Source organism: Panulirus ornatus, chromosome 2, assembly GCF_036320965.1.
Source record: "Panulirus ornatus isolate Po-2019 chromosome 2, ASM3632096v1, whole genome shotgun sequence".
Classification (NCBI taxonomy): domain Eukaryota; kingdom Metazoa; phylum Arthropoda; class Malacostraca; order Decapoda; family Palinuridae; genus Panulirus; species Panulirus ornatus.
The window spans coordinates 52,941,902-52,963,353 of NC_092225.1; the positions used below are offsets into that span (position 1 = coordinate 52,941,902).

General features: G+C 43.5%; 1 protein-coding gene across 4 annotated transcripts in view; it reads right to left on the reverse strand.

Moving 5' to 3' along the window:
- Window positions 1-21,452, reverse strand: part of LOC139756413 (membrane-associated transporter protein-like) — a 256,616-nt gene that overhangs the window by 22,891 nt on the left and 212,273 nt on the right. For all 4 annotated transcript variants that reach the window (XM_071675871.1, XM_071675855.1, XM_071675848.1 and 1 more), the window contains 6 exons: window positions 20,480-20,588; window positions 14,733-14,930; window positions 8,743-8,844; window positions 8,387-8,529; window positions 3,811-3,927; window positions 166-285 (listed from right to left, as the gene is read on the reverse strand). In XM_071675871.1, coding sequence (XP_071531972.1) covers window positions 166-285; window positions 3,811-3,927; window positions 8,387-8,529; window positions 8,743-8,844; window positions 14,733-14,930; window positions 20,480-20,588 — 789 coding nt within the window. The remainder of the gene's footprint in view (window positions 1-165; window positions 286-3,810; window positions 3,928-8,386; window positions 8,530-8,742; window positions 8,845-14,732; window positions 14,931-20,479; window positions 20,589-21,452) is intronic.

Sequence of the window (21,452 nt, forward strand, 5' to 3'; positions counted from 1 at the left end):
GCGCCTACCGTCGTAAAACTACCACAGGTTGTGTCATACAAGGCCACTGGGGCTCGTGAGCTGGGTGCTTTTACCCTTACGTGTCTCCCACACAAGTGAGGCGGGAGGATGTGTGTGTGTGTGTGTGTGTGTGTGTGTGGCTGGGTCCTCCCTAGCACCACGTACCTGCTGGTTGAATGAGGTCTCCTGCTGTAGGCCGGCCTGGCCCTCCCCTGCCATACCCTGGTCACTGTTGTAACCCTGGTATGACTGAGCCTCCGAGGCCGGCTCCACACTGTGCCCGTTCTGAGGAACAGAAAACGGAGAAAAAATCGCAAATTTTAAATCTTTAAATTACATTAAAAATTACATAATTACGTACCTGCATATATTTGCACAATCAAGCATTACTATATATATATATATATATATATATATATATATATATAATATATATATATATATATATATATATATATAATATATAATGCAATCCCCTTTATATTCATGATTTAAATTCTTGCAGAAAAATCCTCTATAATCCCCAGTTATCAATAACTCTAGCTTAGTGCATATGTCACACTGGTAGTCGCATGACCTACTGAAGCGAGCTATGCCTGGTCACGTGAACCTGGTATGACTGGCCTCCAGGGCACACACTGTGCCCTTCTAGAACCAAACCCGAGAAAAAATCCAAAAAACTCTCCTCAGTACATGGGAAAATTCATAATACGTACCTGCAATTTGGCCATAAGCTTACTACTCATTATATGAACTATAATCATATCATATATATAAGTGTGGCTATTATATATAACAGAATGCAACTAATCCCTTATGTCCGATTAATTCCTCTGCACAAATCCTATGATCCTATTCAATAACCTCTCAGCTAGTGCATACGCATCAGAAGCCGTGGAATGCATTAAGCGGATGCTCAAGCTTGCAGGCATCCCACTGCTCCTCAAGCTGAGCTTCTATGCCAAGTGCAACTTAGGCGGCCTTAACCTCGCCTCATAACTTACTCACACTCAAGCTGACTTGGGGAGGGGGCTTACCCTCTCCCTCAAGCTGGGGCCTTATCCGTCTCCCTCAAGCTGGGGCCTTACCCTCTCCCTCAAGCTGGGCCTTATCGTCACTCAATCTTGGGACTTTACCCTTCCCTCAAGCTGGGAGCTTAACCTTCCTCTTCAACTCCCTCACCCGTCTCCTTCAAGCTGGGCTACCTTCCCTCAAGCTGGCCCCTAACTCGACCCTCTCCCTCAACTGTACTCCCTCCCCCAAAGTTAAGCACTACCACTCAACAATGCTACCTCAAAGGTCCTTATATTTACAAAATCTGACTCAACGAAATTCCTTCATCAATAAATTTACCACAACACTCATAACAATGACACGTAATTACTAGATAAGTCGTAATATTTACAAAACATGAAGTAGAAATGTCTTTAACAATGAGATTATGTACTGTACTTACCAGACGGTCTTATGTAAACGTACATTAATGAAGTGGGAAGTGTACTGGTACTTACCATGAGGTAGTGTACTGGTACTTACTGGGTATACTGTACATCCAGGGGTAGTGTACTGGTACTTACCATGAGGAGTAGTGTACTGGTACTTACCATGAAGGGTAGTGTACTGGTACTTACCATGAGGGTGTAGTGGTACTGCTTACCATGTGGGGTAGTGATGGTACTTACCATGAAGGGTAGTGTACTGGTACTTACCATGAGGGTGTGTATGTACTGTACTATAAGGGTGACTGGTATGTACATGGGATACCAAGGGGTAGTGTACTGGTACTTACCATGTGAGTGTAGGTAGTTACCTGGTATTACCTATACATGGGGGGGTGTACTGGTACTTACCATGAGGGGTAGTTATGGTACTTGTGGTATTACCATAGGGGTAGTGTACTGGTACTTACCATGAGGGGTAGTGTACTGGTACTTACCATGAGGGGGTAGTGTACTGGTACTTACCATGAGGGGGTAGTGTACTGGTACTTACCATGAGGGGTAGTGTACTGGTACTTACCATGAGGTGTAGTGTACTGGTACTTACCATGAGTAGTGTACTGGTACTTACCATGAGGGGGTAGTGTAGTGGTACTTACCATGAGGGGTAGTGTACTGGTACTTACCATGTGGGGTAGTGTACTGGTACTTACCAGGAGGGGGTAGTGTACTGGTACTTACCATGAGGGGTAGTGTAGTGGTACTTACCATGAGGGGGTAGTGTACTGGTACTTACCATGAGGGGTAGTGTACTGGCACTTGCCATGAGGGGTAGTGTACTGGTACTTACCATGAGGAGTAGTGTACTGATACTTACCATGAGGGGTAGTGTACTGGGTACTTACCATGAGGGAGTAGTGTACTGGTACTTACCATGAGGAGTAGTGTACTGGTACTTACCATGAGGGGTAGTGTACTGTACTTGCCATGAGGGGTAGTGTACTGGTACTTACCATGAGGGGGTAGTGTACTGGTACTTACCATGAGGGGGTAGTGTACTGGTACTTATCATGAGGAGTAGTGTACTGGTACTTACCATGAGGAGTAGTGTACTGGTACTTACCATGAGGTAGTGTACTGGTACTTACCATGAGGGGTAGTGTACTGGTACTTACCATGAGGGGTAGTGTACTGGTACTTACCATGAGGGGTAGTGTACTGGTACTTACCATGAGAAGTAGTGTACTGGTACTTACCATGAGGGGTAGTGTACTGGTACTTGCCATGAGGGGTAGTGTACTGGTACTTACCATGAGGGGGTAGTGTACTGGTACTTACCATGAGGGGTAGTGTACTGGTACTTACCATGAGGGGTAGTGTACTGGGTACTTACCATGAGGGGTAGTGTACTGGGTACTTACCATGAGGGGTAGTGTACTGGGTACTTACCATGAGGGGTAGTGTACTGGTACTTACCATGAAGGGTAGTGTACTGGTACTTACCGTGAGGGGTAGTGTACTGGTACTTACCATGAGGGGTAGTGTACTGGTACTTACCATGTGGGGTAGTGTACTGGTACTTACCATGAGGAGTAGTGTACTGGTACTTACCATGAGATGTAGTGTACTGGTACTTACCATGTGGGGTAGTGTACTGGTACTTACCATGAGGAGTAGTGTACTGGTACTTACCATGAGGAGTAGTGTACTGGTACTTACCATGAGGGGTAGTGTACTGGGTACTTACCATGAGGGGGTAGTGTACTGGTACTTACCATGAGGGGTAGTGTACTGGTACTTACCATGAGGAGTAGTGTACTGGAACTTACCATGAGGGGTAGTGTACTGGTACTTACCATGTGGGATAGTGTACTGGGTACTTACCATGAGGGGTAGTGTACTGGTACTTACCATGAGGGGTAGTGTACTGGTACTTACCATGAGGGGTAGTGTACTGGTACTTACCATGAGGGGTAGTGTACTGGTACTTACCATGAGGGGTAGTGTACTGGTACTTACCATGAGGGGTAGTGTACTGGTACTTACCATGAGGGGTAGTGTACTGGTACTTACCATGAGGGGTAGTGTACTGGTACTTACCATGAGGAGTAGTGTACTGGTACTTACCATGAGGGGGTAGTGTACTGGAACTTACCATGAGGGGTAGTGTGCTGGTACTTACCATGAGGGGTAGTGTACTGGTACTTACCATGAGGGGTAGTGTACTGGAACTTACCATGAGGGGTAGTGTACTGGTACTTACCATGAGGGGTAGTGTACTGGTACTTACCATGAGGAGTAGTGTACTGGTACTTACCATGTGGGGTAGTGTACTGGTACTTACCATGTGGGATAGTGTACTGGTACTTACCATGAGGGGTAGGGAGCTGGGTCTGTGTGGGGGCTTGGCGTCCATGGTACCATAACCCACGCTGCCATCCTCAGCCATGCCCTGCGGCTCCAGGGTCTGCTGCTCCGTCGACAGCGCCTGCGGCAGGAGAGGTGAATCCCCGGAGGGTGGGCGGGGGCGTTAGTTAGTTAGTTAGTTAGTAAGTTAGTTAGTTCATTAGTTAGTTTTAGTTAGTCTCCTCAGTCATAACCTGGATGTTCGAGTCTGCTGGTGTCTTTGTTAGCGAGGTAAGGTGCTTGGGTGGTTAAGATGGATTGTTACGGTGTTAGCCACTTGTTCGGATGGCTTAATTGGTCGTTGCTGCTTGTGGGTTAGATACATTGTTGGGCGGTGTCAGAGAGGGAGGTGTTAACTGGCGGTTAGGTAGTTATGTTTGTGTGAGGTGAGGTTACATGATGAGATGGGTCTACGGTCGTCTGTGAAGTGACTAACTGCCTACCTAGTTCGATGGTTCTCTCTCTCTCTCTCTCTCTCTCTCTCTCTCTCTGATCGCCGTTTCCGCGTTAGCAAGGTAGCGCCAGGAACAGTCTAGCTGTCATGTGTACTGCACCGAAACCACAGTTCCCTATTCACATCCAGGCCCCACAGACCTCTACATGGTTTACCTCAGACGTTTCACACGCCCTGGTTTTGTCCACTGATAACACGTCGACCCCTGTATATCATGTCGTTCTATTTCGCTCTATCCCGCGCACGCCTTTCATTCCAAACAATCTCTCCTGGTATTTCTTCACACAAATCTTTTCCAAGTTCACTTACTCCCACCACTCTCTTCTCTCCCCAATAAATTTTCCTCTTTTCCCAAACCCTCAACAAATAATCACCCTCGCCTCCACAAGGTAATAATCAGACATCCCACCAGCTGCCCCTCTCAGCTCATTCACATCCAAAAGTCTCTCTTTTACACGCCTATCACTTAGTATGTAATCCAATAATGCCCGCTGACCATCTTTACTATTCTCATACGTACACTTATGAATGTCCCTGTTTTTAAACCAGGTATTCTCAATCAACACTCCTTTTTCAGCACACAATTCCACAAGCTCTTCGCCATTCCCATTCAGAAAAGTGAACACCCTATACACTCAATTATACCCTCAACTGCTACATTACTCACCGCATCACTGGTACCCGGTCTCGTGCATCAAAGCAACTGACACTCCCACTCACCTGCTCCCATGATTTATTCCCCCGTGGCCAAGTGCATAAGCAGCAGTAATCACCCATCTCTCACCATCCACTTTCATTTTTCCCCACACTTTCTAGTGCTCACTTCCTTACATTCTTTCACACACTCTCACAACTCCTGCCTCAGGAGTAGTGCTACTCCTTCCTTAGCCATTGTCTTCTCACCAACCACTGACTTTACTCCTAGGACATTTCCAAACCATTCTTCCCCTTTACTATTGAGCAATGTTTCACTCAGAGATAGAACATCCAGGATTCTTTCCTCAAACATACTACCTATCTTTTTTCCAATCATTTTCTGTTGGTAATATCCACATACACATTCAGAGACCCAAATCTGAGCCTTCGAGGAGGATGAGCATTTCCCGCTTGACTCCTTCTGTTCTATTCATTAGATTTTGAGATATAAGAAGTGGAGGGCACACACACACACACATACACACATGTAGAAAACAGGAGGAAAGAAAAATAAGGAAAGAAAATGGTGTGTGGAATCATCACAGTCTGGTGGTAATAATTCTAACCACTGTGTCGCCTGGGTTGTTTGCTGGGAGGCGGGCAGACACACGCGGTATTAAGCCGTAAACACTCACACAAACAGTGGGTGACGTCATCATCCCACCCCAGCCACTGTCTACACCACCCCTGGGGCGGCCAGCCAGGTCGTGATGGCTTCATTTGGCCAAGACCAGGATATATGTATGGTCGGGCCACTACTGCAGCCACGGGTTCTACTGCGGGGAACCTGCACGTCAGGACATTGTCTTCCCAAGAAATAACAGGAGAGAAAGAATACCTCCCACGTATTACCTGCCGGTCGTAGAAGGCGACTAAAAGGGGAGGGAGCGGGGGGCTAGAAATCCTCCCCTCTCGGTTTTTTTTTTTTTTTTTTCCAATTTTCCAAAAGAAGGAACAGAGAAGGGGGCCAGGTGAGGATATTCCCTCAAAGGCCCAGTCCTCTGTTCTTAACGCTACCTCGCTAACGCTGGAAATGGCGAATAGATTGAAAGAAAATAATAATAATAATGATAATAGTTATGATCATTATTATTACTATTATCATTATTCCTTCCACACTTCTTTTAAAGTGTCAAGAGCCCTCGCCCCCTTTTTTACCTTAAAATTTTACTTCTCGTGATTTCGTCAGCATTCACATCCACTCCCTGATACCCAGGGCACGCCACTTGCCCCAGGTCCTCCCCATTTAAATCCCCCCACTGAAACAACCGTGTCTTATCCCTCTGTTGTATGTGCCTTACCATCTTTCCTCACAGTTATCAACTTTCAGCCTTCTTTTAAATACTTCCCCGCACTGTCATCTCCCACCAGAGCGGTGTCATCCGCAAACAGTAACTGAATCATCTACCGTCTCCCCGCTCCATACCTCCAGCAAACTGCAGACTCGCTTCTTGCATCAAGATCCAAGGTGGCAACATCTCGAAGAAAATCACGCTTAAAACAAACCTGTGCAGGAAATCGGAGGTATGTGGCAACATACAGGATTATGGAGGGTATATAAAATCACAAACAAGTTTAGGAAGAAAATTAGAAACTAAATAAAAGTATTTGAACAGAAGAAGATAAAGAAGAAAGAGAAGAAGAAGAAGAAGAAGAAGAAGAAGAAGAAGAAGAAGAAGAAGAAGAAGAAGACAAGAAAAAGAAGAAGACGACTAGGAAGAAGAAGAAGAAGACTAGGAAGTAGAAGAAGAAGAAAAGAAGAAGAAGAAGAAGAAGAAGAAGAAGAAGAAGAAGAAGAAGGAGAAGAAGAAAGATAGCCACCATAAGCCCTTTTATCTTAGGAAAACGTTGGGTTGACGACAGTAAACAAATGGCTTCCATTTAAGACAAAGCTCTGGCATCGCTGTTTTCTGCCAGGAATTCTTCTAACAAACCATAAGTTCAAAATGTATTTCCAGGGACACATTATATCAGTAGGACACAGACAATACTGCAAACTATGAAATACTTACATATTAAGGAAAAACTTTCAACCTCATTAAATCTTATCACTCTATACTATTTCCTCCTAAGCATTATCCTTAAGAGATTGGCAAACGGCGTTTCCGATCATTGAGGGCAAACCTTTCGCTGGGGACTGCCCATTTTCCCCACTTCGATACTTGCACCACATGCCTTAGTCCTGTGGTAACAAACCCATCTCACTGCTTTCCAAAGTCTTCTATCCACCCACATGTTCGTACCACCTTCCCTACAGTGTCTTGGTTCACACCAGCACCTACTGTCTCCACACACATACAAGTCACTCTCTTTCTCTGGGTATTCCTGGCACACACACTTCAGAGGAAACATCTGGTTCTGAAATCATCTATCTCTGCTGAAAATACACAACTCCTCAATTAGATGTTCCATCACCACCCTCCCATACACATCATAAGGTACAGTAGACTCAACATATCCTGTACATTCGTAATTCAAACACTCACGTTTGTCCTCTTTGTCTTTAAATAAAGGTAATATATATATATATATATATATATATATATATATATATATATATATATATATATATATATATGTATATATATACTCAGTCAATCCTCAAGCCACCACCTTGTAACATATGTACGTTAAATAACCTGACCCCACAACAATTTCTGATTATGGACAGTATACTAATACCACAGCGTTCCCATTTACTATATCTTGTGCAAGCCTTTCACCCAATATATATACATATATAAGTTTCCAAGTGGACTTCGTGTAATATTCACATCATTGTGTCTCTCCTGATGATGTGATTATCACACGAAAGTGCACTTGGGAACATACCGTGTTTCATTTTCTCCGTGGACTCATAGGAATATATATATATATATATATATATATATATATATATATATATATATATATATATGTGTGTGTGTGTGTGTGTGTGTGTGTGTGTGTGTGTGTGTGTGTGTGTGTGTGTGTGTATCTCGTCAGGCACATCACCTAATTGGAAATCATTTGCTCCAGGGAACACAATAAGTCAAGACGTAAATGTACGTCACACTTGACCTTTCTTGTAACAGGCGAGGTTGGGGTCACCTGCCGATAGGGGGAAGGAAGATGGGGGGTGAAGAGGCAGAAGCCTCACCTTCGCCTTAAGGAAGACTCACACCTTCCCATGAAGGTGACTTTACCTCACCTTCCGGACACTCACATTCACCCGTGGGAGACACACACACACTACCACGTGTTGGACTAGTCACTTTCATCCTCGGGAGATTCTCATCTTCACCACTTGGGGAGGAGGAAGAGGAGGAGGAGGAGGAGGATTCACCTTCACCTACAAGCCACTCACCTTCACCTGGGAGGAGGGGGGCGACTCCTCACCCGCGAGACTCACCTTCAGTAGCTCAGCCTTGCTGGTGTTCTGCAAGACCTCGAGCGGGATCTCCCTGAAGGAGTACAGGGTGCTCAGCACGCACGCCACGAAGATGAAGGTCACCAGGGTGAACACCGCCCGCACGTGACCCCCCAGCAGCGTACCTGACGGAGGCGCGGCCGAACACGACCACAGACACGATGTAATACAAAACTATACGCATTCCTTAACCCCCCAACATCTATATGATGATATATCTATATCATACTGAGGTATACTCGTAGAAGGTATGAGCCTCCGTACAAGGGCATCGTGGGAGAGGACAAACCCTTGCCCTTCCCTCCTCCACCCAGCTCCTCCCTCCTGCTGCGTCTTACCTATGAACGTGGCGTCCCAGTTGATGCCGCCCATGGCATAGCCCAGGCCGCCTCCAAGCCCCGCCATGACGGTGAAGGTGGAGAGCCCAACGGCGTGGTCCTCTGCAGGAGGTGAGGGGAGAGGTGAGGGGAGAGGTGAGGGTAAGCTTAGCTGTCACAACCGTGTGACACTCGGGGACTGTCACGAGGTTGTCACGGCTCATGACATACAGCATGTCATGGTTGTAGACACACCTGTCACGCCTCCTGTCGAGGCTCACGACATACCTGTCAAAACTAATTTCAACGCTTGACGCATTACCTGTCATGACACACACACACACACACACACACACACCCACACACACACGCGCACACACACACACACACACACACAAACACACACACACACACACACACACACACACACACACACACACACACACGCGCGCGCACACACACACACACACACACACACTCACACACACACACACACACACACACACACACACACACACACACACGCGCGCGCGCGCGCGCACAGACACACAAGGATTCAGCGTACGGGACGGAAAAAAGTAAATCAGTAATCGCATGTAATCAGTAATCATATAATTCTAATCACCCACAATCACACTGAAGACCGATTACATTACGCAAAGTCGTGAAATCACGATTATTTTCGATCCCACACACACACCCGGATTACCTTAAATATCACCATGGACATCGAGACTCCAGGGGTAGACCTAGGTCGAAGACATATCGGTTATCGCTTGAGATAAGAGAGGAAACATCAACACGTACAAGTTGGTCATCTATTTCGCATCGATATTGGAAAAAAAAAGTAAATTACGATGCACGTCTCCATCCACGCCATTTACCTAAGGCCCACGACTTTGTCACTGGTATTCGCTCAGATCCATAGTGGAACTGAGGACTGGCAAGGATTGATCATCATAATCTCATATTTCATGATTATAATCATCTTTACAACCGTCATCATAATCATCAGCACGTAACGATCTCCAACGATGTGTTCACAACTGTTGAAGTCGTCGCCACATATCTCCAACACTTTTCTAAGTCTGTGAATTTAGTAGACATGGTTTCTATCAACGTTTCCCACTGGTGTAGGCTCCTACATTATTCTCCACCACTGTAGTCGCCACAGTCTCCACCAACAATGTTCCTCACTAGTGTAGTCGCCACAGTCTCCAACATTTGTCCTCCACAAGTGAGGCCCGTCAACACAGTCTCCTACAGTATTTCCCATCAACCAAAGCATTTTATCATTTACTCCAAGACCAATACATGGCGCCCACACACTCAGCAACGTAGCCATACTTCAGTTCACGGGAATCAGACCATCATCTATGAGGTGAAAATTAGATTAAAGTATAGCAAAGTTCCTACTCTAAACAAATTAAAATCACTAATACACATATACGCACACATACATAAATCTAAAACATATATAAAGAGAGAGAGACACACACACACAAATATAAACACGCAGGAATACACACACAAATATAAACACGCAAGAATACACACACACAAATATAAACACGTAGAAATACACACACACAAATTTAAACAAGCAGGAATACACACACACATATATAAACGCGCAAGAATACACACACATAAATATAAACACGTAGAAATACACACACACAAATATAAACACGTAGAAATACACACACACAAATATAAACAAGCAGGAATACACACAGAAATATAAACAAGCAGGAATACACACACACGCACAAATATAAAGACGCAGAAATACGCAAACACACAAATATAAACACGTAGGAATACACACACACAAATATAAACACGTAGAAATACACACACAAATATAAACACGAAGGAATACACACACACACGCAAATATAAACGCGTAGAAATACACACACACAGATATAAACACGTAGAAATACACACACAAATATAAACACGAAGGAATACACACACACACAAATATAAACACGTAGAAATACACACACACACACAAATTTAAACACGAAGGAATACACACACACGCAAATATAAACGCGTAGAAATACACACACACACACACACAAAACCTAAATCAGAAAAATATGGCTGGAGCGGCGCGGCAACAAGATCATACACAATGCAAGACGCATCTGCCCGTCACACTTGGCGGCGGTACACGACCCAACGCTTCACAAACTCGTGTATTATTACGCGCGCCGCCTCTCATGCCCGTTATGTCATTCTCCTTTCCCTCGCTCATGGCTGGCCAGGGCGCCGGAAGAGAGAGAGAGAGAGAGAGAGAGAGAGAGAGAGAGAGAGAGAGAGAGTGTCAACCACTGGGATTCGACCAATGATCAATCTTATGATTTTGGCCGTGAAAATATGCAAGTGATTTTGTTGTTAACAGAAATCCTGGTTAGGTTAGGTTAGGTTAGGTTAGGTTAGGTTAGGTTAGGTTAAAATACATGTATAAGCATACAATGGTGAGCGTAACAGCATGTGTTCACGGGTTTTAAGTTAATATAACGCAAAAGTAAACTTGAGATGCGTATACCAGCATATATATATATATATATATATATATATATATATATATATATATATATATATATATTTATCCCTGGGGATAGGGGATTAAGAATACTTCCCACGTATTCCCTGCGTGTCGTAGAAGGCGACTAAAAGGGGAGGGAGCGGGGGGCTGGAAATCCTCCCCTCTCGTTTTTTCTTTTTTTTTTTTCCCGAAAAGAAGGAACAGAGGGGACCAGGTGAGGATATTCCAAAAAAGGCCCAGTCCTCTGTTCTTAACGCTACCTCGCTAACGCGGGAAATGGCGAATAGTTTAAAAGAAAGAATATATATATATATATATATATATATATATATATATATATATATATATATTGGAAAGGATTGAATTTTGCACGTGATCAAGGTATTCCTATGAGTTCACGAGGAAAATGAAACACGAAAAGTTCCCAAGTGCACTTTCGTGTAATAATCACATCATCAGGGGAGAGACAAGAGAGAAATATAACAGTCAGTTGATATACATCGAAGAGACGAAGCTAGGACCTAGCTTCGTCTCTTCGATGTATATCAACTGACTTATAAAGTTCTCTCTTGTGTCTCCCCTGATGATGTGATTATTACACGAAAGTGCACTTGGGAACTTTTCGTGTTTCATTTTCCCCGTGGACTCATAGGAATACCTTGATCACGTGCAAAATTCAATCCTTTCCAATATATATATATATATATATATATATATATATATATATATATATATATATATATATATATATAGGGCCGGATACATATATATATATATATATATATATATATATATATATATATATATATAGGGCCGGATATATATATATATATATATATATATATATATATATATATATATATATATATATTCTATTATACTTAGTCGGCGTCTCCCGCGTTAGCAAGGCAGCGCAAGGAAACAGAGAAAATGGCCTAACAGACACACATACAAATGCATATACACAAACGCCCACACACGCACATATGCACACCTATAAACCTCAAAGCACACACACATACACCTGCACACTTGCTGCCTTCATCCACACCGTCGCCACCCCGCCACATATGAAACAGCATCCCCTCCCCCCGCGCGAGGTAGCGCTAGGAAAAGACAACAAAGATCACATTCGTTCACACTCAGTCTCTAGCTGTCATGTGTAATGCACCGAAACCACAGCTCCCTTTCCACACCCAGGCCCCACAAAACTTTCCATGGTTTACCCCAGACGCTTCATATGCCCTGTTTCCATCCAATGACAGCGCGTTGACCCCGGTATACCACATCGTTCCAATTCACTCTATTCCTTGCACGCCTTTCACCCTCCTGTATGTTCAGGCTTCGATCGCTCAAAATCTTTTTCATTCTATCCCTCCACCTCCAATTTGGTCCCCCACTTCTCTTTCCCTCTACCTCTGATACATATATCCTCTTTGTCAATCTTTTCTCACTCATTCTCTTCATATATATATATATATATATATATATATATATATATATATATATATATATATATATATATATATATATACATTTGCATGTCAGGTTGGCAGCTCAGAGAGCGCTGGGCCAGAGGACAGTACCTGTGTCTTAGCCGCCCACGGGGAAACTGTCTAGAGCGACCGGATTTCTCGCCCTTAGCGAGGTCTTGGGTCACGCCTGGAGGACCTAGTTTTCCTCGCGCACTCCCCCGAGGTAGCCCCTCCCGGGAAGACCTGAGTGGGAGGGGGCTAAGCCCTCGGCTCGCCCCCGGAATATTAAACAACCCTGATAGGATTTTGTCGTGTAAATTAATTGGAAGGTAAGACGTGTGGCTCTATGGGGACCGGAAAGTTAAGAAGAATTTGTTTTGGGGAAAAGCGATAATACAATTTCCTCTTATGAATCTCTAGGCCACGTCTGGCAGCGGCGTCAGCGATGATGGCGCGACAACATGAAGTTTTCGTATACCTTAAGATCCAATGTGATTTACGGTAACTTTTGCAGTCAAAAGTTTGTCGGTTCCATAGCAGTGAGCCTTCCTACGTAATTTTAGAATATTAGTTTAGGATGAGTTGTGTTCTAGTATAGGGAGAAAAGCGAGGGAAGGTACGTAACAAGACAAGGGCCTGTGTTAACTCCTGGCGAATCTTTATATATACAACTTAGTGTAGTGCATTTAAATAACATTTTACCTGTTATGTTTTAACATATACATATGTAAATAATATAATCTGACCGAGTTTTTGAATTCCCTGTTCTTCCATGGAGCACAGACTAGAAGCTAGAGGAACCCCTTAAAAGGGGTCGTGGGGTTATATATATATATATATATATATATATATATATATATATATATATATATATATATATATATAACTGCTTTTATCGCGATGTTTTGAATAAAATGTCAGGATCCAAAAGGAAATTCATGATGATTAAAAAAAATTTGTTTATATATATATATATATATATATATATATATATATATATATATATATGTGTGTGTGTGTGTGTGTGTGTGTGTGTGTGTGTGTGCGTGGTTACCTTCCCAGCTCCAGCGTGCCCTTGTATGTGGAGGCAGCGCCCTGGGAGCTAGCCACGTCCACCGGGCGGGACAACACTTCAAGAATTGATTTTTGACTTTTACCACAAAAGCGGCGAGTTTAGTGTGGCCTCTCCCACGTCCTGTGGAGAGCGGGGCACCAAGAGGTAAACTCAAGGGCACACCAGGTGTAGGGCATGACATGTAAGAATGTGTGGGTCGTATTGGATAATCTATCCAGCAGTTATATGTCAAGTGATTCTATTTACAAAAGACTGAACATCTGTGATTTGGATTACGTATCAAAGATGCTGTACAGTGTAAACAAGGGAAGACAGTGCCGCGATGTGATCTCTATAATGAGGTGAGTGTAGCGTAGTGACCACAGCGGTGTGGGCGCTGCAGAAGGATGGTCCGAGACGAAATTAAGAACCGGTTCACATCCACACTAAGACCAGGTTCGTTCTGTCGGATTTTACGTCATCGTTAACGATCATCTGACCCCAGAAGTGGACCAATACGAAGCTTCGTTATTCAGCTCCTAACAGCCCGTTTCGTACGAGAGCTACTCTGAGGGAAATGATACTAGAGATATAGAAAAAAAAGAAAATAGATGATAGGGGGTACAAAGGACATATCCACAGAACTCCCGCCGTGGTGTAGAGGGTAGCGTTCCTGACCAGGGTCGAGCATGGCATAGGTTCGAATCCTAGTTGCGGCAGTCGGTCCACAGTCAACCCAGCTGTTCATCCACTCCAAAAAAAAAAAGAAAATATTCAAGCATGTCAGGTCACGACCGGACCACTTCATACGTCATCCACACCCTTACACAGGTCATGGTTGGGGGGTGGGGGGACAGGGGGAACTAGTAGTGCCAGGAGAGAGAGAGAGGTCAGGTCAGGTCAGGCAGGTGGGTCTGACCTGGTACTGTGACGTCCAGGAGGTATGCACGGGAGGGACTCTGGCAGGCGTCGGCGTCGAAGTCGAGGAGCATTGTGCCCAGGATGGTGAAGAAGATGCCCCACGGGTGCGTCTGGTACCCGCTCCTTCCCTCCTCCTCCTCCTCCACCTCCGCCTCCGCCGACGACGACGATCCCTTCGTCATCTGCTCCTCGCCTCCTGCAGGAGAGAGAGAGAGAGAGAGAGAGAGAGAGAGAGAGAGAGAGAGAGAGAGAGAGAGAGAGAGAGAGAGAGAGAGAGAGAAACGCTGTCATGATAATATCTCTTTATCTATGACCTCTCATGACCTAGGTCTGTGTAACCTGCTGTCTATGATGACCTCTCATGACCTGGGTCTGTGTAACCTGCTGTCTATGATGACCTCTCATGACCTGGGTCTGTGTAACCTGCTGTCTATGATGACCTCTCATGACCTAGGTCTGTGTAACCTGCTGTCTATGATGACCTCTCATGACCTAGGTCTGTGTAACCTGCTGTCTATGATGACCTCTCATGACCTAGGTCTGTGTGACCTGCTGTCTATGATAACCTCTCATGACCTGGCTCTGTGTAACCTGCTGTCTATGATGACCTCTCATGACCTGGCTCTGTGTAACCTGCCGTCTATGATGACCTTTCATGACCTAGGTCTGTGTAACCTGCTGTCTATTATGACCTCTCATGACCTGGCTCTGTGTGACCTGCTGTCAGGGCGTCTTTATGGGTGCCTAAAACCATATTTTAAGACCCTTAAACATTCTAGCTAACTCTTATTCTTTCGTGTCCATAACCTGTCAACGAATGTCGTGCATTTAAGGATTGCATAAAATGTATCGGTGTTCACGGGTATCCCTAAAAAAAAAAAGTGTGATATGTTGTCAATGTGCGGGTGTATCCGTAAAAAGACTGTTTAATTGTCCCCCTAAAAAAAAAGCATTCAAGGGTTTCCTTAAAAAACAAAACACGCTCACTGACGTATATCCTTAAAATGTTTAAATCCTTTAATCTACATATATGTGAAGGATTTGAACAGCAGCCTTATTACCAGATCCTCAACCTTCCTACAGAGTAAAAAAATCACTAGGATAAAATAAGATGGTTTACATAAACATCATCAAAAACATCTGGCATAAATTTTACATAGAAAATAAAAAATAAAATAAAAATCTTGAAGATATCACTAGGATAAAATAAGATGGTTTACATAAACACTATCAAAAATATCTGGCATAAATTTTATATAGAAAATAAAAAAACTAAATAAAAATCTTGAAGACTTAACTTCAACTGATCGAATTAACTTTTGACATTTCTAGCACTTCAATGAGGTGACGTAACCCCATGTCACACTGCATGTTGTGTAGTTAGTAGATGCATTGGCAACACTGTCCTGTGACCTCTGCTCACAATATACATATCATCAAGAAATGTATGACACACAGTGTTCATGAATGACACTACTGTATGACACACTGTGTTCGTGAATGACACTACTGTATGATACAGTGTGTTCATGAATGACACTACTGTATGACACACTGTGTTCATGAATGACACTACTGTATGATACAGTGTGTTCATGAATGACACTACTGTATGACACAGTGTTCATGAATGACTACTGTATGACACTGTGTTCATGAATGACACTACTGTATGATACAGTGTGTTCATGAATGACACTATTATATGATACAGTGTGTTCATGAATGACACTACTGTATGACACAGTGTGTTCATGAATGACAGTACTGTGACACACTGTGTTCATGAATGACACTACTGTATGACACACTGTGTTCATGAATGACACTACTGTATGACACACTGTGTTCATGAATGACACTACTGTATGACACACAGTGTTCATGAATGACACTACTGTATGACACACTGTGTTCATGAATGACACTACTGTATGACACACAGTGTTCATGAATGACACTACTGTATGACACACTGTGTTCATGAATGACACTACTGTATGACACACTGTGTTCATGAATGACACTACTGTATGACACACTGTGTTCATGAATGACACTACTGTATGACACACTATGTTCATGAATGACACTACTGTATGACACTACTGTATGACACACTGTGTTCATGAATGACACTACTGTATGACACACTGTGTTCATGAATGACACTACTGTATGACACACAGTGTTCATGAATGACACTACTGTATGACACACTGTGTTCATGAATGACACTACTGTATGACACACTGTGTTCATGAATGACACTACTGTATGACACACTGTGTTCATGAATGACACTACTGTATGACACACTGTGTTCATGAATGACACTACTGTATGACACTACTGTATGACACACTGTGTTCATGAATGACACTACTGTATGACACTACTGAATGACACACTGTGTTCATGAATGACACTACTGTTTGACACTACTGTATGACACACTGTGTTCATGAATGACACTACTGTATGACACTACTGTATGACACACTGTGTTCATGAATGACACTACTGTATGACACACTGTGTTCATGAATGACACTACTGTATGACACACTGTGTTCATGAATGACACTACTGTATGACACACTGTGTTCATGAATGACACTACTGTATGACACACTGTGTTCATAAATGACATTACAGTATGACACACTATGTTCATGAATGACACTACTGTATGACAAACTGTGTTCATGAATGACACTACTGTATGACACACTGTGTTCATGAATGACACTACTGTATGACACAGTGTGTTCATGAATGACAGTACTGTGACACACTGTGTTCATGAATGACACTACTGTATGACACAGTGTGTTCATGAATGACAGTACTGTGACACACTGTGTTCATGAACGACACTACTGTATGACACACTATGTTCATGAATGACACTACTGTATGACAAACTGTGTTCATGAATGACACTACTGTATAACACACTGTGTTCATGAATGACACTACTGTATGACACAGTGTGTTCATGAATGACAGTACTGTGACACACTGTGTTCATGAATGACACAATGTTCATGAACCGACACTACTGTATGACACACTGTGTTCATGAATGACCCTACTGTATGACACAGTGTGTTCATGAATGACAGTACTGTGACACACTGTGTTCATGAACGACACTACTGTATGACACACTGTGTTCATAAATGACCTTACAGTATGACACACTATGTTCATGAATGACACTACTGTATGACAAACTGTGTTCATGAATGACACTATTGTATGAAAGTGTGTTCATGAATGACACTACTGTATGACACACTGTGTTCATGAATGACACTACTGTGACACACTGTGTTCATGAATGACACTACTGTATGATACAGTGTGTTCATGAATGACATTACTGTGACACAGTGTGTTCATGAATGACACTACTGTATGACACACTGTGTTCATGAATGACATTACTGTGACACAGTGTGTTCATGAATGACACAATGTTCATGAATGACACTACTGTATGACACACTGTATTCATGAATGACACTACTGTATGACACACTGTGTTCATGAATGACACTACTGTATGACACTGTGTTCATGAATGACACTACTGTATGACACACTGTGTTCATGAATGACACTACTGTATGACACACTGTGTTCATGAATGACACTACTGTATGACACACTGTGTTCATGAATGACATTACTGTATGATACAGTGTGTTCATGAATGACACTACTGTATGACACAGTGTGTTCATGAATGACACTACTGTATGACACAGTGTGTTCAGGAATGACACTACTGTATGAGACAGTGTTCATAAATGGCACTACTGTATGACACAGTGTGTTCATGAATGACACTGCTCTATGACACACTGTGTTCATGAATGACACTACTGTATGACACACTGTGTTCATGAATGACACTACTGTATGACACACTGTGTTCATGAATGACACTACTGTATGACACACTGTGTTCATGAATGACACTACTGTATGACCCACTGTGTTCATGAATGACACTACTGTATGACACAGTGTTCATGAATGACACTACTGTATGACCCACTGTGTTCATGAATGACACTGCTGTATGACACACTGTGTTCATGAATGACACTACTGTATGACACACTGTGTTCATGAATGACACTACTGTATGACACACTGTGTTCATGAATGACACTACTGTATGACACAGTGTGTTCATGAATGACACTACTGTATGACACACTGTGTTCATGAATGACACTACTGTGTGACACAGTGTGTTCATGAATGACACTACTGTATGGCAGTGTTCATGAATAACACTACTGTATGACACGCTGTGTTCATGAATGACACTACTGTATGACACACTGTGTTCATGAATAACACTACTGTATGACACACAGTGTTCATGAATGACACTACTGTATGACACAGTGTTCATGAATGACACTACTGTATGACACAGTGTTCATGAATGACACTACTGTATGACACACTGTGTTCATGAATGACACAGTGTGTTCATGAATGACACTACAGTATGACACAGTGTTCATGAATGACACTACTGTATGACACAGTGTGTTCATGAATGACAATACTGTATGACACAGTGTGTTCATGAATGACACTACTGTACGACACAGTGTTCATGAATGACACTATTGTGACACAGTGTGTTCATAAATGGCACTACTGCATGACACAGTGTGTTCATGAAAGACACTACTGTATGACACAGTGTTCATGAATGACACTACTGTATGACACTGTGTTCATGAATGACACTATTGTATGACACAGTGTGTTCATGAATGACACTACTGTATGACACACTGTGTTCATGAATGACACGGTAAACCACGGAAAGTTTTGTGGGGCCTGGATGGGGCCTGTGGATTCTTAACATCTCTGTAACTTCAACGTTAAGGTGTCCAGCTTCGGTCTAAGGGCTGTCCTGCAACATAAATGAACCTATTTCGTTATTCATTTTGTAATTTACATCATCTTTCATCTTCCTTTATCATCTTTATCACCTTCTTACATCGGTTGACGGACGCTAAACGACATAAGGGCGAGACATGTACGGCCTTCTTAGACATTCTGAGCCTAACTGGTGTGCACCGGGAAGGTGGGGGAGGACACAAACAAAGGGACGCAAGAGGAGGCTAACCCACCGCGCACCCTAGCCACGCTAATTCGAACCGAAGTCCTGGTGTTGCTAACAGCCAAGTGTTGTACATTAGTGCTGACACCCTATACAAGGTAGGCCCTGGCCCTGTACACGCTGGGGAGCTGCGTGTGTGTGTGTGTGTGTACGTATGTATGGTGGCTGGCTGGACGCTCAGGTGTGTGTGTGTGTGTGTGTGTGGTGGCTGGCTGGACGCTCAGGTGTGTGTGTGTGTGTGTGTGTGTGTGTGTGTGTGTGTGTGTGTGTGTGTGTGTGTATGGTGGTTGGCTGGACGCTCAGGTGTGTGTGTGTGTGTGTGTGTATGGTGGCTGGCTGGACGCTCAGGTGTGTGTGTGTGTGTGTGTGTGTGTGTGTGTATGGTGGTTGGCTGGACGCTCAGGTGTGTGTGTGTGTGTGTGTATGGTGGTTGGCTGGACGCTCAGGTGTGTGTGTGTGTGTGTGTGTGTGTGTGTGTGTGTGTGTGTGTGTGTGGTGGCTGGCTGGACGCTCAGGCGTGTGTGTGTGTTGTGTGTGTGTGTGTGTGTGTGTTGCTACGAGGCCGCCAGGTGGGCCCACCTTACCTGTGTCTATGAGGGTGACGTTCTCTGGGTTGTCGAGGGAGTTGACGAAGTCGGTGATGGTCGTGGCGTTCAGGAAGCCAGGCTCAGTCGCCGTCATCAGCTCGCTCACCTGCGTCAGGAGACACACACACATCAGGGTTAGCCGGGGGTGATTACTCCTACCTCCTCCTCCTACCTCCTCCTGGTCTTCATAATGACAATGTTCACCTCAGGGTTTTATGACCCGAGAGTCGCAAAGACATGGGTAGCTGTCAGACGCGACCTCGTTACCTACTGAACAATTTTAAGTCATGAGGATTGAACAATTTAATGAGGTCGTGAACACACACACACACACCCAAACACACACACACACACACACACACAAATATAGAAGAGTGAGGGGCGACTGAATCAAAACTTTCAGGTTTTGAAATCGGAGTGAAAGGGAACAGTTCTTCGAAAGATACAGCGAATATGATATGAAATTAAGAAAGAAACGTCAAAAAAGATGTTAAAAGAATTACTTTCAACGTATGAGAGTGGTGAAGGAATGTGACAGAGAGCACGAGGAAATAGTAATGCGAAATAGTACACAAAAAGATGTGAAAATCTGTGTGATTGTGAGGAAGGTTCAAGCGCTGGGACCCCACGAGAGTAAATCTCCCTCCCAGTATAATACAGACACACAAGTACACACACACACACACACACACACACACAGTGCAGGTGGAGTGGGTGGCATGCCGGGAGCGTTACGTGGACGTGTGAGACATGGTAGTGTGTGGTGGAAAAAGGATGTAGAATAGATAAACTCGAGATACATAGATGAGAGGTTACATGTGTGACTGACTGAAAGGAGTACAAAAAAAAGGAAGCCAAGGAAACTGAAAAAAAAAGGAGGGTAAATGAAAAAAAATTGGGAGAAAGATCATGGATGACTTTAGAGAAAACAAGAAAATGTTTTTGAAGGATGTGAAGAGTGAAAAGAAAA